General features: G+C 40.8%; 1 protein-coding gene across 1 annotated transcript in view; it reads left to right on the top strand.

Moving 5' to 3' along the window:
- PTPRM (protein tyrosine phosphatase, receptor type M) overlaps window positions 1-15994 on the top strand; it is a 734228-nt gene that overhangs the window by 504171 nt on the left and 214063 nt on the right. The window contains exons 16-17 of the mRNA XM_014519979.2: window positions 2506-2638; window positions 10762-10791. Of these exons, the coding sequence (XP_014375465.1) occupies window positions 2506-2638; window positions 10762-10791 (163 nt within the window). The remainder of the gene's footprint in view (window positions 1-2505; window positions 2639-10761; window positions 10792-15994) is intronic.

A 15994-nucleotide genomic window follows, 5' to 3' on the forward strand; every position in this document is an offset into this window, starting at 1 on the left:
TGCTCTTTTAGCCCCCTCTCTTTTCCCTGCCTATGCAGGGGGTCAGACTCGATGATCTATTGAGGTCCCTTCCGACCCTAACATCTAACATCTATGAAATGATTTAATGGTATTGTTCAGTTTTTTGGTGAAAAGGGGAGTAGGATCTTCTTGTAGTTCTTTGTAGTACGTGGTGTCAGAGAGCTGTCTGTTGGCTTCCTTTATGTAATCCTCACAGTTTAGGATGACTATGGCTCTTCCTTTGTCTGCTGGTTTTATTACTATTTGGTGGTTAGATCTTAGAGATTCTATGGCCTTTTTCTCTGGTAGAGAGAGGTTGTTATGGTGGCGTGTATTGCTGATTATTTCATTGTTCATTCTTTCCCTGAAGCAGTCAATGTAGCGGTCAAGGTTAGGGTTTTGTCCACTGTGAGGTGTCCAATCTGATGTTTTTTGGGGCTTTTTGGCATTGATCCTTTCCTGAATGTTGTCAGAGGATGAGTTGTTGTTGGGAGTGGGTTCAGTTTGGTCGTGGAAATATGGGTTGGTCTAATAAAAGATATCAAATTCACCCAAGGAACCTTGTCTGCCAGTGTTCACCTTGCACACTAGAAGCTGAATGGTGTTCCAGGCCTACAAGGCAGCATGGAGCAGAGCATGAAGATGAGAGTTTGAGAAGGGATATAGATCTTTCAAATGAAATTTGAAAACCTGGAGCTTGCTATTGGTTGAATTTGCATTTCCCCGGGCCTGGGTTGTGTATTTAAAATAGAACTGCAAACTCCATATCATCCGTTGTCATTTGCATCACACTTGATTTACTGTTTCCCACCTGCCAATTTCAGCTCAACAGCTGTGTTTCTGCACTAGGAAGATATTCTAGGTATCTCCTAAATACCTAACATACTTTGTGTTCTGTATAAATTACAGTAATAGGGAGATTTTTTATAAGAAAAATCCTTTATATGACACAGGGGAATTAAAAATGGATCCGTTTAGAACAAAATTTTATGCAGGTCTGTGTCCAAAAATATAAAGCCAGATTCTGCTTCCCTTATTCGTATTGAGGTTATACCTTTTATTACTTAAGAATCGGCATGTATTGATATGGTAATAATTGATAAGTAAGATACTAGCCAGAATAAGCATGGTAGAATTGGGCCCATAGAGAACAAATAACTTTCTCTAGGTTGTCCTTCATACAGAGGCTATGGCTAGAATTTTCAAAAGAATTCATTTCACATTTTGGCATCAAAGTAAGTGATTAACTTCTTTTGAAAATCTGGCTTATCATAACCGAGAAGGATGATGGCTACAGAGAACCTTTACAATATGATTATGGTGCTTGAAAATATATCCCTACTTCTCTTGATAGTATAGCCTCAATGCAAATTTATCACCACAGCAAATTTATTGCAACAAAGTAAATAGAAGGAGAAATAGACTATAATTGGGGCTTTCACAGTCTTTGATAGAACTTTGTGTGTGTGATGGGAGTACTGGTCCTCAACTGATATAGTATAATTGGATTTTATCCTTCCTTCCCCTCTCCCTAAAAAATCTGCCAGAGAAAGTTGCTATACAAATTCCTATTGCTAGAACTATCTGTCCACTTTGTAAAGGTGCCGTGGTGCTTCAAATGATGGATATTGTAGTGTTTTGATTAAAAAGGTAGAAGCCCTCAAAAATACATTCAGTTTATTGAACATAACTCCCTTTAACATTTTTCATCCTGAACTCATTTAGTAGGGGAAATGGATATTTCATCAGACATGGATTTGACGTTCCATCACATTATGCAGTAAACAGTTCAAATGGTGGGTTGTTTTTTTTTTTAAACGGGGAATCTGGAAAAGCTAAGACAGTAGCTGCTGTAAGGCACTGGTTATCTCATTTAAACAGATATTAAATGTGGGTGCCAGTGGTGTGATCATCAGCTGCTTCCTACTTTGTGAATAAATTGCTTAGAAGGAGTCTTTTGCCTACCAGATGTGACCTAGATTTAGATTTCCAAAGGCAAAAAAAAAAGTCTATTGTGTAAAAAAACAATTGCTGGTAAAATGCATGGTAAATGAGCTTATCTCACGTTTCCAGGTGTTTAAGCTAATATGTTGTGGAATTACTGCTTCATTTATGAAAAATAATTGAGGAAAATGTTCCAACAAATCAAATTTGGGTACAGGCTTAGGATAGTTATTGTGTTGTTAGCAAGTTTTTTTAAATGGCAGGAAGACCAGGGAGCCAGCACAGATAAAAATATAGAAAATTGTATCTCTGAAGAGGCTCTCATAGAAGGGTTAGGCATGGGTATCCAACTTGTATTGTGCTTTAACAAAATATTATGGAATACTATGAACAATGATATTCCTTTTTATACATATGAATGCAGTTAAAGAAAAATCTAAGCATTGCTATTTGTTGGCTCTGGTAAGTCTTATGACTACTGACTGTTAAATTTAACAAAATAAAAAGTGTAATGTCTTTCTTCTTTTTCTCCCTCCTCCTTTCAATTCACTCCTTTCCTAGGAGCTGCCACTCGGAAACCAGACCCAGAACCAGAGAAACAGACAGACCACACCGTTAAAATTGCTGGAGTCATTGCAGGCATCTTGCTGTTTGTTATTATATTTCTGGGGATTGTGCTGGTAATGAAGAAAAGGTGAGCAATTAGTAGATGTTTTCTGTGCGCGTAATTTTGTCACAGCATCTCCTATAGCAGCTTTCAGTTTGATAGAGGCCAAAGTATCCAGGCACCTTAGTGCCCTTTTCCACAGTTTTAAGGAAATTCTGCTTTGTTTTCCCTGAAGGGTATTTTATGAAATGGTGAAATCTGAGTTTTCCATCCTGCAGCATTTTCTATGAATTAATGTTTGTGGCTTTGTGTGATAGAAGGAAAACAACCCAAGGTTAATGATACTCACACTATGCATTAGTACTGCATGATGGACCCAAAAAATAGAAGAACAGTTATCTTTTTCCTGGTAGAGCAAGCCTTTGCTGTATCAAGTAGGTCAGTTGAAAGTTGGATATAGTTTGATTTCCCATAGGCATCTTGAGAAAGTTGCCCATCTTGAATGTAAAAGAAAACCGTGGTCAAATAGGAAGTGGATTGGGGAGCTAAAATGATTTGTGGTATGAACTGAGTCCATATTGTTCTGCATAAATTTGATTCCAGGAAAGCAAATGAAAATGATACTGTTGTAATCATGCTGAATGTTTCTAAAAGCAGGCTCAAGATCTTTCTGCTTTGAATATAATTTGAATGCTGCTATGGCAATAAAAATATCTCCCCTCCCCCTTTTTAAACTCTATTGTCTTTCTGAATAGTATAAAGGGAGGAAGTAAAGGATAGAATATCTCATGGCTAGGGAAGAGAAAATGTGGCAGTTAGGAGACGAAAGGATGTAGCCTAGGTTTAGAGAATTTCAGTAGCAGTTTAAATCAAGGAATGGGGCTATATCCCGAGGTGAGGGAACTTTTGCAGTTCTGGAGGTTGTTAGGGATATTTGAAGGAATAGGTAGTCATATTTGCCAGCTGTTAAAAGGATGTGGATTAGGAATGTTTTTCATTTGAGTCCTCACCTGTAACCCATGCCTTCCCACCTTTAGTCACCTGCAGCTCCAGCCTTGGTCTTCCAGTTACCCTCTGGGGTTCTGTTCCCTCCCTTAAAGATGACTCAGGCTCTATTTTGCTAGACCCAGTGTCTTGATAGTAGGGTGGTGATTGAATTGCATGTACGTGTTTGCATAATGGATCTGAGATATTTCAAACCTCAAGTAGCCTGTAATACTGCTAAGTTTGGAACATATCAAAAGTACAGTTAAATAGATGGCATGCAGGTGGTAGGTTATATACATTAGTGTACAACCTACAGGTATTTGGGTTTTTTGGTTTTTGTAATGGGGAATAATGATGAGGCTGTGGAAGTAAACAGAAAGTTTCTGGAGAAGAAACTATGGTATGGGGCCTGAAGAAGAGGAGTGACCCCTACAGTAATGAGTAGGGGTGATTGAGGCCTCCATTAAGAAAAGAGGAAACTTGAACGCCAGACTAAGTATTATCTGGGACAGTGGAACAGTGCTGCAGAACCCAGACCATCCCAGTATACTGCTGGGTTTACCTGGTGTAGCAAGGGTAAGATCTTTTCTCAAAAGCTTTACCTTCTCTTTCTGTATATTCACTTTTGATTTTTTGCAGCAATCATATTTTCCAATTTACCTTAAAAAGTTGAGACTGACAAACCCTTGCTATAGGATAGCTGGCATGCAGTCAGTAAGGCTCTCCACATTGCCTTGCCAGTCTTGCATACTGAAACGTGACCTGCCTGCAGCACCCATCTGATTCCACTTTTAAGTCTAGATTGTCACTCATAACAAATCAAGCCAAAAGGCAGAATAAACTCATTTTTGAGTGCCTTCTACTCCAGCTATTCCTGTAGCCCAAGAAGAGCTGCTGAGAGAGTGGGAAGAGGCCCATGATCACTGACTCAATGAGTGAGCCTTTGGTTGGCTGGGCCACTCTGCTGTTGCTGCTCTGCTGCTGCTTCCATGGGAGAGGCAGAGCTATAGGCAAATGGGAAGGATTTTGTTGGGCTGAATGTTGGGGAGGGCATTGGTTCTGTCCCTCCATCATAGGCTTAATTATAACACTTATTGACATTGGGACAAATGGGTACCACATGGCCTGCTTTTGGGCCAGATCCAGAAAGGTATTTTGAAAGCAACGAGACTTTTTGAATCTGTGACTAAACTGAAAGCGCTATAACTGAAAAAACCCACATCTGAGAATTCTTTTATGAAATACTGTTGCAAAAGACAAACTGGTTATTCAGTAGGGTATTATTGGTGCATTAAACCACTGAGCCAGTCAATGCTATGTTTTCCCCTAGGTTTGTTTACCATGTGAGCATTATGCACCAGCAGGCAATGTATAGTAGTCTTGGAAGCTCAGAACGCTTGTAATGTTAAGCGCAATACCAATACATTACAAATGTTACGTTACTGTGGCTGCTTCTCAGCGGAGGAAACATCACTATGTAATTACTATATGCCTTGGTAATTGCGCTTCAGTTATATTAAAGGGATTCTTATGATTAAGGACTGGGTTGGATAATACCTGCACTTTTGTGGCATCTTTCATCTGAGAACCCTTTTTGTCATAACTTCTTAGCATCCCCCCAACTAGATGCATATCCAGGTGGTGTATTAGTTCCCATCATGTTGGAGCTATACACTCTTCCCATGAGTCTTAATAAACTACAGAACTCTTTCTTTCCTTGGCCTACTTGGCAGACTTCCTAGGCACAGGCTGTCGTTCTATATTTGACCCAATCACAGAAGTGGGACCTCATAGTCCACTTAACCCATAACTGTTGTTAATCTACCCGGATTCACCAATAACTTAAATGCAGCTTTTCTCCAGAGCTCCACCAGGTGATCTGTTGGTTAGTTACCACAAATCCTCTCTTCCCATCTTCCCAAACACTTGTTTGTCCATTTTTATGGATGATCATTAAAATTCAGTATCCACACCTTGTTAATTCCGTGGCAAGCTTGAGAATGCCTCTGGTCAAACCTCGTGCTGGTTTTAACTCTGTATAGAAGCAAAGGCACATTCAAAATGAAATGTGCAGTTTGCCATAGGTACACCTCAAGCATCCTCTTCAGTTGTACTTAGATAGATCATTTAACCATCCAGACATTATAACCATTTAATACTTAAGCCTCCTAGCCATTTATCCACATTCACAATGTGTTTATGAAGTAGTAATTCATTTCACTGTGTCTCAGTTTGTGAAAGGAAGATAAAAAGTGACCTTCCCAAGGTCACACCAGGAGTCTGTGGCAGAGGGCAGAATAGTACCTAACCTCTTACCTTTACGTCTGATGCTCCAGTCACTAAGTCCTACTTTCAGGATTCAGATGTGGCGGCTGCCACAGCTGGCTGTGCTATATTAGTTAATAGTACAACCACGGGCTGGCCCGTAAGGATTTCCTGCTCTCCAACATGATCTGAAACTGTCTATGTTGGAACTTGATCCACATCAATGGTATTTTTCCACTGACTGGATTTTGAATCTGGTCTCAGTGCACAAGTTCAAGCAAGCCACCCACAGTCTCCCGCCTAGCTCCAGAATAACTATGCTGAAATCTCAGGATCTCCCTGAACACCAAGTGCGGCAAGAAAGTTTTTTTGTCTGCCAAATTAGAAAAAAAAGGACTGAAAGAGAGAGCACTGATCCTACAGGGTTTGGTAAACAACATATAAATGTGCTTTCCATAATTATTTTCAGGCTTATGGAACAACATCAGGGACATATACATTAGGGAGAGAGTTCAATTTACTGTTGTTGTCTACCTGTTTGGGGTTTTTTTCTTTACTTTTCTTTGTTTCTTTTTACTTCAGTTATGTCTCCAAAAGATACAGAGGTTGAAAAATTAGAGTTAATGAAAGAAGGTTTGCTTGAGGGTGTTTTTATCTGTGGAGCAGCAGTTCCTTCTTGAGCTGCCATCTTGCTGCTGCTGTGGGAGTGCAGTACACCAGTACCTATTAATATTTCATTGAGTTGGGATCTGTTTCAGATTGAGAGTGAGGTGTGTGATCGGTCCTTCTTTCTTTAAAAACCATTGTTTTGTTGTGCATATCTTTAGTTCTCTTCTGAACTGCCTATGCACCTGAGCTTTCAAATAGGTCTGATGTGTGTATCTGTCGTATCTGTTTAAGTCGCAGGCTCTGTGCAGTGTCAGCACCATGTTCAGTGCCCCTTCCTTCCGTAGTACTGGGCTGGCAGTGTACCAGGCTAATCCCTTGCTGTAGGTCAGGCCACTACTGTTTTATACTACCTGCCAATGGTTTCTAGCAGTCAGTAAAGAAACTGGAACAACTGGGTCATAAGGAAAGCTGTTTGCAGTGCCTCCTATGGGTGGGACAGAAACCATTATACTAGCTTGACATTACCAGGAAGATCCCCTGATAGGGCGACTCTCCTGTGACTAACTGCACTTATTTTAGCATCCTTTTCACGGGAGCCTATTTTTTATCTACAAAGTCTTTTTATCCCAAAGAACTTCAAGTTGTTTAACATACTCAGTACCCACAATAATCCATTCAGTGCATACTGCCACCTCGGATGCAGAAAATTCGTAACCACCGGATGACAATTTTGGCCAAAACCACTGGATTAAGATCCTTCTTTTCTGAAAAGTATATGAAGAGAGCTGACTCAGGATATGGCCAGACATGCATTTGAAGCATTCCAAATCCCACTCCAGTTTGGGGCTCTTCACATTCAGAGTGCTTCTGTTTCTTGCAGACAGGCAGCACCCACTCCTCCAGAGCACTTCAAATTGGCCACAAAAGCATGTAGTCGCTGTGCATTCCAGCTCCCTGCGTGTTTGTCCACTTTCAGTCTCCTGATATGCCTGAGGACAGGGGAGTTCACCTGCACTCCCTACCCCTGCCATGGGAAGATAGAGGGCCAAGCAGTCCCCTACTGTGCTTTGCTGGAGGGTGCAGATATTTAAGGAATTGCTTCAAAATGGAGCACTCAGCCAGCAATCTGCAGGCCAGATCTGGCACTTGGAGCTATGCCATCTAGCCCACCAGGCTCCCCACAGGCCCCAAAAAGTGGCAGCATTTATTGCTACTGCACTGCAGTCAAAGTTCTGGACCTGTGGGTGAGGCAGCATGACCCTGCACACTAGACTGGACTCGCAGGGCCAGGGCAGTGCAGGGCTTGATCCATGTGTCACTGGGCTAGCCAGGGTGTGCGGGTTTGGGCTGGGATGCACAAGGTCCAATCCGAGTGCATAGGGCCAAGCCAATGTAGCATGGGGCTGGGCCAGGGTGAAAGTGGACATGCAGGGCCCAACCCCATGCATGACCCAGCAAGGGATCTGGCCGCACGCCACCCATCTGGCCTGGGAAACCAAAAGGTTGGGCACCATTAATGTTTTCATAAGTCTTAGCATTTTGTTTCTTTAAGGTTTCTGGGTGTTTTCCCTGCTTGGTGCTTCATGTTACTTGGAATAAAAAAAGCAACAGCATCTAATTTTCAAGGATAGTCATGTGTAAAACCTCAAGATTGTATTATAAGAACTTAATATAAAAATTACCTGAGCTTGAGACATTTAATTTTTCTCCTATTTTATCAAATCGTAATTTGATGTATTCACACAAATTAAAGCACCTGAATTTTCAACTATTTCATGTACAGAATAATTTATGTCAATAACATGTTTGGCAGAATTTTGTATGGAAGTACCAGCAGTGCTTCACTGATTAATTATATTTATTGTTGTTTCTAAAATTACTATGCATCTTTTAGAAGTATGGGAACATTTGTAGTAATTACATTAAATCCCTGTCATGGCAACATATGGCAAGGAATAGGGTTTGCAGTATCATGAGATTCTAAATAAGAACCAAAGAATTAGTAATTTTTTAAAAGAGAAAAAAGGGGTAATCATGATTACACCACATACAAAACACCCCTCTGCCATCGCAATATGGGTAAACAGAACTATTTTTGATAAGGCCCAGTCTCACTCTTCTTATTCAAGCACCAAATATATTAGGAGATGTACCTGAGGAAGAAATGCATGATTGTATCCACAGCCTTCCTGCTACTCTATTCTTAGCTGTCATTTTAAACTGAATTTTAACAGGTGTGCGTTTAGCAAATGTGCCACATGTGATTAAATATTCAGTACTTGGCTTCTTGTGTTTAAACAATGCTGCTAGAATCAGAAAAAATGGGAATAAAAATTGAGAAATATTTCTAAAGGCATCCTCAAACAAAGAAGATGAGAGAAAATTTGATGAAAGCCTAGTTTTCAAAGAGAAAAGTGCCTGCAGCATGTAGCTAGAGGCAAGTTAACATAGTTAGCATCCTTTGCAAGGCCTGTTTACATGGTTTTTCCCATAGTTAAAGAGATATATGTATGTGTTGTAAAAATTGCAAATACGTGCATAGTTTATTTCTGCCTTTCATCTTACCACCACATGAACATTATCTGTAGCTATGTTTAGGATAGTAAGCTTTTTTCCAATTAGAATCAGTAGTTAGAATTTATTTAGGGTGAAAATCACCCCTTTTTGCAGGCTGCATCTGCCAACATTCAGGATTCTGCCTCAAGGTGGGGAGGGAAGAGGTCTAGGCAGAGCAGATGGGCTAGAGAGCCTATGCACTTTGCACATTGCAGGTGGTGTTCCTCACTGGCTTTGAATGTGCTATCATGAAGGAGAATGTGCATCACGAACAGGTCCAAGGAGGTGATCCTCTCCCTCTATGCAACACTGGTCAAGCCGCGGTTGGAGTACTGCATCCAGTTCTGGGCTCCACACTTCAGGAGAGATGTGAATAGCATGAAGAGGGTCCAGAGGAGGGCCACTTGCATGATCAGGGGGCAGCAAGGCAGGCCCTATGAGCGGAAGCTACGGGACCTGAACCTGTTCAGCCTCCACAAGAGAAGGCTGAGAGGGGATCTGGTGGCTGTCTACAAACTAGCCAAGGGGGACCAGCAGGCTATGGGAGAGTCCCTGTTCTCCCGAGCACTACCGGGAGTAATGAGGAATAATGGCCATAAGTTGACAGAGAGTAGATTCAGGCTAGATATCAGGAGGCACTACTTCACAGTCAGGGCGGCTAGGATCTGGAATCAACTTCCAAGGGAAGTGGTGCTGGCTCCTACTCTGGGGGTCTTCAAGAGGAGGCTAGATAATCACCTACCCGGGGTCGTTTGACCCCAGCATTCTTTCCTGCCCATGGCAGGTGGTTGGACTTAATGATCTGCTCAGGTCCCTTCCAGCCCTACCTACTATGAACTATGAGACTGCTGGGGTGGAGGTGAGCTGGGGATGTCACTGGATCCACACTTGTATGGACAGAGAAGCAGGGGATCCAAAGAGCCTACTAATTCTATAATCAAAAACAATAAAAGGGTAGGAATGGTTGTTCCTTCTGCTGACAGAATGGGGATAAAGTCTATCTGCACCAGCAGTAAGCCCCACTTTCAGTTTTTATTCCTTTTAATTGGAATTTGCATGGGATTTCCCTCCATATGAAATACATAAGCAAGTTTTATAAAAACAATTCAGAGACAAAAAGACAAGTAAGTTAGTTTGGTTTTCTTCTGCAGTGAAAAGCCAATGAAAAACTGATCCATGATTCTGTTTGACAGTTTGGACTTCTGGAAATATGTTTTAGGGGACATTTTAGTTTACTAGTCTCTGTGGTCAGCTAAGCTACTTTTTAACATGTCCAAGTAGGTAAAGCAACAAGAGAAGACATCCAAAAAAACTTCATAGTGCACTGGCAGGAAGGGAGGCCACTTTATAAGCATTCTGAAAGATTTTATTCCTAAAATTCTGGCTAACACATTAGGGAAGCCATTCCCCTCTTCCCAAACCATTTAAAATGTAAAATAAAAGCATATTTTTATACCTTACATGTGAATATTTATGTATTTCTGTACATACTGTATAGTTACATATACTACATGTCTAATTATATACTACTTTGCTATTAGACATGTTTTAAACCATCTATAATTTAACATCCCAGTGAGTTTCTGCTTAGAGTTTTATGAAGATTGGATGTGTCATCTGTCCATTCCGAATATGTTGCATGATATGCCTGAGATGCATTCTTGCTACCTTTCATTTGTGTCACCAGTTCTGGTCTCAGTTCATCTTGATTTTTCATACATTAATATTTGGCTTTTCTTTCCTTCCATTTCATCTTTTCCACCACTGCCTAAATCCTTCCACCATCATGGCAGAAGAAGCTATCACTCCTACACTTATTACCTGTAAGTAACTTCTTTGTGCATCAGCAGAGACATGCTTTCTGCCATGTTGTTCTGTGCATGAGTTGTGAATGCCAGTGAGACAACTTCCTTCATGAAAATCAGACATAGTTTGTTTCACAGACCTGAAACAACATGGCCAATAATTTCATATCATTTTAATGAAATACATATTTTCTTATGGTTTCCTTTGCTTCGTGCTGTGTTGGAGTATTTTGAGTACATTACTACAATTAATTTTTATATTGACAGTTGGAGGCACCATCATTCTCACTAGAATTTTTAGAAAATATTTTCAGAATATAAAGTAACTATTTTTAGAATCTATTTAGGTGTTCTCTGTTTTTCTTTTGAAAATACAGCATTGTTTAAACATGCATGGATTTGGTGGCCACTGTTGATACATTTCGCTCCTGTTCCATAAATAAATATGATGCAAAGATATCATGGGTCACTAGGTGATTTCAGATAAAGCGTATGGGCACAAAGAAACATTATTTGATAGAGAAATCAATAGTTAATCACAAAATACTTTTCTGCAAAGGGCCCCACCCTTTACTGCCCTCTACTGCATAGTGAATGAGTCGAGGTAGCTTTGGCATCTAGCAATGTTGCCTTACCTGCTAAAGGTAGCAGAAGACATGTTTCGATTGAAGCAAAGGGTAGCCATGGGGATTGGTTATTAAGGCATAGACCAAGGCTCGTGAGAACTTGATTCTGTGATGAGATTCTGTAGCAAGATTCCCACATCTGTAAAAAGGATATGAAAATAATATTTTCCATCTCACAGGCGAGTGGTAAAAATGTTATAAATGTGATACAGAAAACTAGATAGAGCAGAAATAAACTCCCATGGTATGATGTGATACTTTTATGACATTAGCAATTATTCAATGAATCACACGACTGGAGTTTTTTTACTTTCATAAGCTTAATACTAAACATGCTAATATGAATAGCTATTTGTATTTTATTAATGGAAGTGAAAGCAGATACATTCTCTCATATAATGGAACATTTTTTTTAATTAACTGTGATTTTTGAATATGTCCAGTGATGTAATAAAATTCACTTGGAACCTGATTTTGGTGACATTCACTACTCAGCATAGTGCTTATTACCTTGAGAGTTCAACAGAGGCTTCTCCAAACTATTTTGAATTTGGGAATTTAAGGCTGTGTTGGGCTGGCTAAAGACATTTGTTCTATTTTAAGGTTTTAAACGTGTTCATCTCATCATTTTAATGTATTGGTGTAAAGTGTCTAACACTGAAAAGGTTTAATTTTTTGTTTGATTTATTCTTTCTTTGCCCTGATTGTGCCTTTATTGCCTGAAGGAGTTTGGAAATTAGTCAATAACATTAAAACAAGGAAAGAAGAGAATTTGACTGATGCAGAATCCTTTCTAGCATGCAGGTTCTCCTGTTTCTAGGAGTACAATATTTAGAGAATTTGTTCCAAAGCTGGTTGATATACAATAATAGCAGTCTTCAACAGCCATGGGAGCAGTAAAATCAGCTAATACATATTAATTAAAAGTCAAATAAAAATGCAGTGGAAAGATTGGGAATAATTTCAAGTAGTTGCTGAAGGCAAGGATTTAGCTATACAAGATGCTTCTTCATGGAGGTTATAATGAACAAATGTTAGTAAAATTAAGTAAACAGAGTAAATGTAAGTGACAAGTCATTTAAAGAAAATTAAATTATATGCATATTTGCCCTAGAAAATCCTACCATTTTTTCAGGTTTCGTTCATGTTAAAGCTATTTTAAACCATTTTTAACATAAAAATTTAAATTACATATTTTAAAAAGGAGAAGGATAAGCTTTGGATTTTTAAGTAACTTACCAAAAATGTACTCCAAGATTGGAAACTTTATAATCAAATGAATTTAAAACACCAAATTGCAATCCTCTTAATCAACTGAAACTCCTTCAAACTTCCTAAGTAGAAGAGCACTGCTAATTAACTCATAATTTGTTGCTTGGTGTTCTGCTTCACAATATAGCAGTCACTCTTGTCTTGAACTGTTTTTAAGACAATATTATGGAAGAATATATAGTGAATACAGTTGGCTGGAAAAATAATTTCTTTTTTGTGGGATATTCTAAATTTGTTTTAATTCTGATACAGAATTAAAAGGCAAAACTTCAACATTTTCCATGTAACAGACATTCTGAAAAATATTTATATGGGACCAATTAGACATTGTCCTTTCAGAATGTCAAACACTATAATGTATTTCAGGCAGTATTAAATAACATGAAAAATAGATTAAATTCAATACTTTAATGCATTCTAAATATCAACAAATTAATTAAAACACAACAATCAAACCTCTGTTTTTACCTTTCAAAATGAATTGATTTGACATTGTTTAAATGTAACAAAAAAGTCTAACTTTGGTTTCTTTTGACTTTTTCTCCATCCAAAAAAAAAAGAAAGAAAGAAAAGATCAGCACAGTCAACAAGTTCCCACGGTACAAATCAATTTGAATAAAACTGCATTGCCCAATGAAAAATGGTCCCGTTCAAAATCTTTATCCAGTTTTAGTAATGATAATAACAACTTTGGTATTTGAGCTTAGTTCTGCACTAGAACCAGCAACACAGTTGAGAGAACAATTTATTAATAGTTATAGTGAGGTCTCTCTTGATTCTTCAGATTGCTATCAAAATAGCTCCAGGCAAAGCAGATCATCTGCTCTTCTCAAAACTTATGAAGTTTAGATCAACTGTTTGGCAGTCTAGAGGAGTCATGTCTTTCAAGTGGAACTGGCTTTTATTGTCCTCTGCCATGAGAAGAAGGGGAAGAAAATAAACAAACAACAGTAATCAAAAGCAGGCAATGAAAAGGAAAAACATATTGGGTCAAATTCTATACTGATCCTGACTCCATTCAAACCCACTATAATCAGGGAACTTGCATGGGTTGTTGTAAGTCAATGCAGAATTTGTTCCTCTTTTTCTTTATTGATTTAGAAAGGAGGAGATTGATACGAATTGTAGTTCATTGTTTATTTTTAAGAAAGCCCTTCACGAATCTGGGTTGCAACGTAGTGCTGTCCTGAATTCATCATCACTCTTCTGAGTATCATATTAAAGTTTACTAATTAATCACTGTAGACACTGGGTGTGACATCCAGTCAGTTATACTATCCAAGAATCTATGTTCTAAAATGGTTGCCATTGTCTTGTATTCAGTGGTTTTCTAAAGTGCCGTGGGTGCTCTTTTCCTCGTGGACTGTGTGCCCGCCTCCTATCTAAGAGGTGCTCCCTAGCTGCCCTGGCCCAACTCAAAGATCGTCTGGGGCCAAGGTCTGGGGTGGGACCCCTGAGGCTACCCTGGTGGATGTTTGGGGTTCCCCTTTTCTCGCCTGCTATGACTTTGATGTTAGCTTCAGTGGAGGGGTCCTCCCTAAGGGTAGCCTTCAGGGCAGCCACACCATGGGGCGGGCACTCACAGGGCTCTGACCTCCCCTACACCCTGGCCATTCGCCACCTTTCCGTTGTGGGTCTTTGAGCCACAGGGCCTCAAGCCCCTCAGGGTTTCTTTGGTCCCTATCCCGATTTCTTCTGGCCCACCAGCCACTCCGCCAGTGACTCCAGGTCTTTGTCTGTGCTACCCAGGCCCCGAGGCCCTCTGCCTTAGCTTCAACTATCCACGCGCTCAGTCTGCATCCTACCTGCACCACGAGTGGTGTGTAATCCCCCTCACCGTGATTGCTAGCCACAAGTGGGTCCCTGTTGGCCCAGAGTTCCCCTTTAATCTAGCAGCTTGTCCCCTCCTAGGGGTCTCATCCAATAATAGTCCTTCAATAGCCTTCCGTGTCAGGAGGCCAGCTGGCTAGCCAGTCTACCTCCCAGCCAACCTCGCTATCAGAACCCTCGCTGACTCCGCCACCGGTTCGCCTTACTGAGCCTACGTCGGTTCTGCTGCTGGCTCTCCTCCTTGAGTCCTCGTCAGCTCCCCAGCTGGCTCTGCTTCCTGAGCCTTTGCCGGTTCCTTTGCTGGTTCTCTGGCTTGAGTCGTCATTGACTCCTCAGCTGGCTCTGCTTCCCGAGCCTTCGCCAGTTCCTTTGCTGGTTCTCCGGCTTGAGTCGTCGTTGACTCCCCAGCTGGCTCTGCTTCCTGAGCCTTCGCCGGTTCCTTTACTGCCGGCTTGCCTGCTTGAGCCAGCTCCACCCCCACCTTCTTGGCCGGGACAGTGCTGCTCCTGCCGCTGCCACAGCCACAGCACTCCTCGAGTCTCAGGCGTTGCTCCCGAGCCTCTGTCTCCTTGCCCCTCCCCTTCTGCCTTCCCGGGGCCGTCTTTTATCCCCTCCGGGTGGTGTCTCTTGCTGACGTCACCTTGCTTCAGCTGAATATAGGTACGGCTGACAAATCGTTCCGGTGGTTTGGCCACGCGTCCTTCGGTCCCTGCCGGAGGTAAGTGGGATTTTCTTTTGTTTTTTTCCTGGGATCCTTCGACCATCCCTGTTCCCCTGGGAAAGACTGCATTAAATGCCACTCCTAAATCCCTCCTAAATGACAAAAAAAGTTGGCTGATGCCTTGCACTGCAGATGGATTATTAGAGGTGGGCCTACAGCTGTGCATATTTGGCAGGCAGTTATTTCATTTTATCTTGTATTTGTTAGTTAGTCAGTCAGGAGATGTTAGACAAAGGGAGTTGAGCACTGCCATCAATAATAATCCTTCTCCAAAATGGTTTTGAGTGCTTATGCCAGAGCCTTTCCTCCTACTTCCCACCCCACTTTGACTGAGTCACTGTTGTATTTTATACCACTTACTCCAGTCAGGCAGCAGATTGTTTGGGCTGGAAGCAAGAGTGGGTAGCTACTTCAGTTTGAATTGGGGTTTTTTTTGTTCATAATATTTGTAATTCTCCTGTAATTGTTGTTAGCTCTGCAGCAGTTCTCTGGACTTAACAGTTCATTCCAGGTAGGAGAAGGAAGAATAGACAAGATGTCATTAGTGACATTCACTTATAATGACTTGTTTTCTCAGCATGGCAACTAGTACTGACATAATTCTACTTTCTCCTGACTTGTTTTTTGATGGTCAGAACCCAGTGACATTGGTCAGAGAAGCAAAAGTGCATTTAGTCACTTTGTTTAGTTGATGAATGTCGCAGAGCACCTCGGTGCTCTGCTCCTAGGGAGTAGAAACTGCCAGGGAGAGAGAGCCCTGGCAAGACATAAC

Source organism: Alligator sinensis, unplaced genomic scaffold, assembly GCF_000455745.1.
Source record: "Alligator sinensis unplaced genomic scaffold, ASM45574v1 scaffold597_1, whole genome shotgun sequence".
Taxonomy (NCBI): domain Eukaryota; kingdom Metazoa; phylum Chordata; order Crocodylia; family Alligatoridae; genus Alligator; species Alligator sinensis.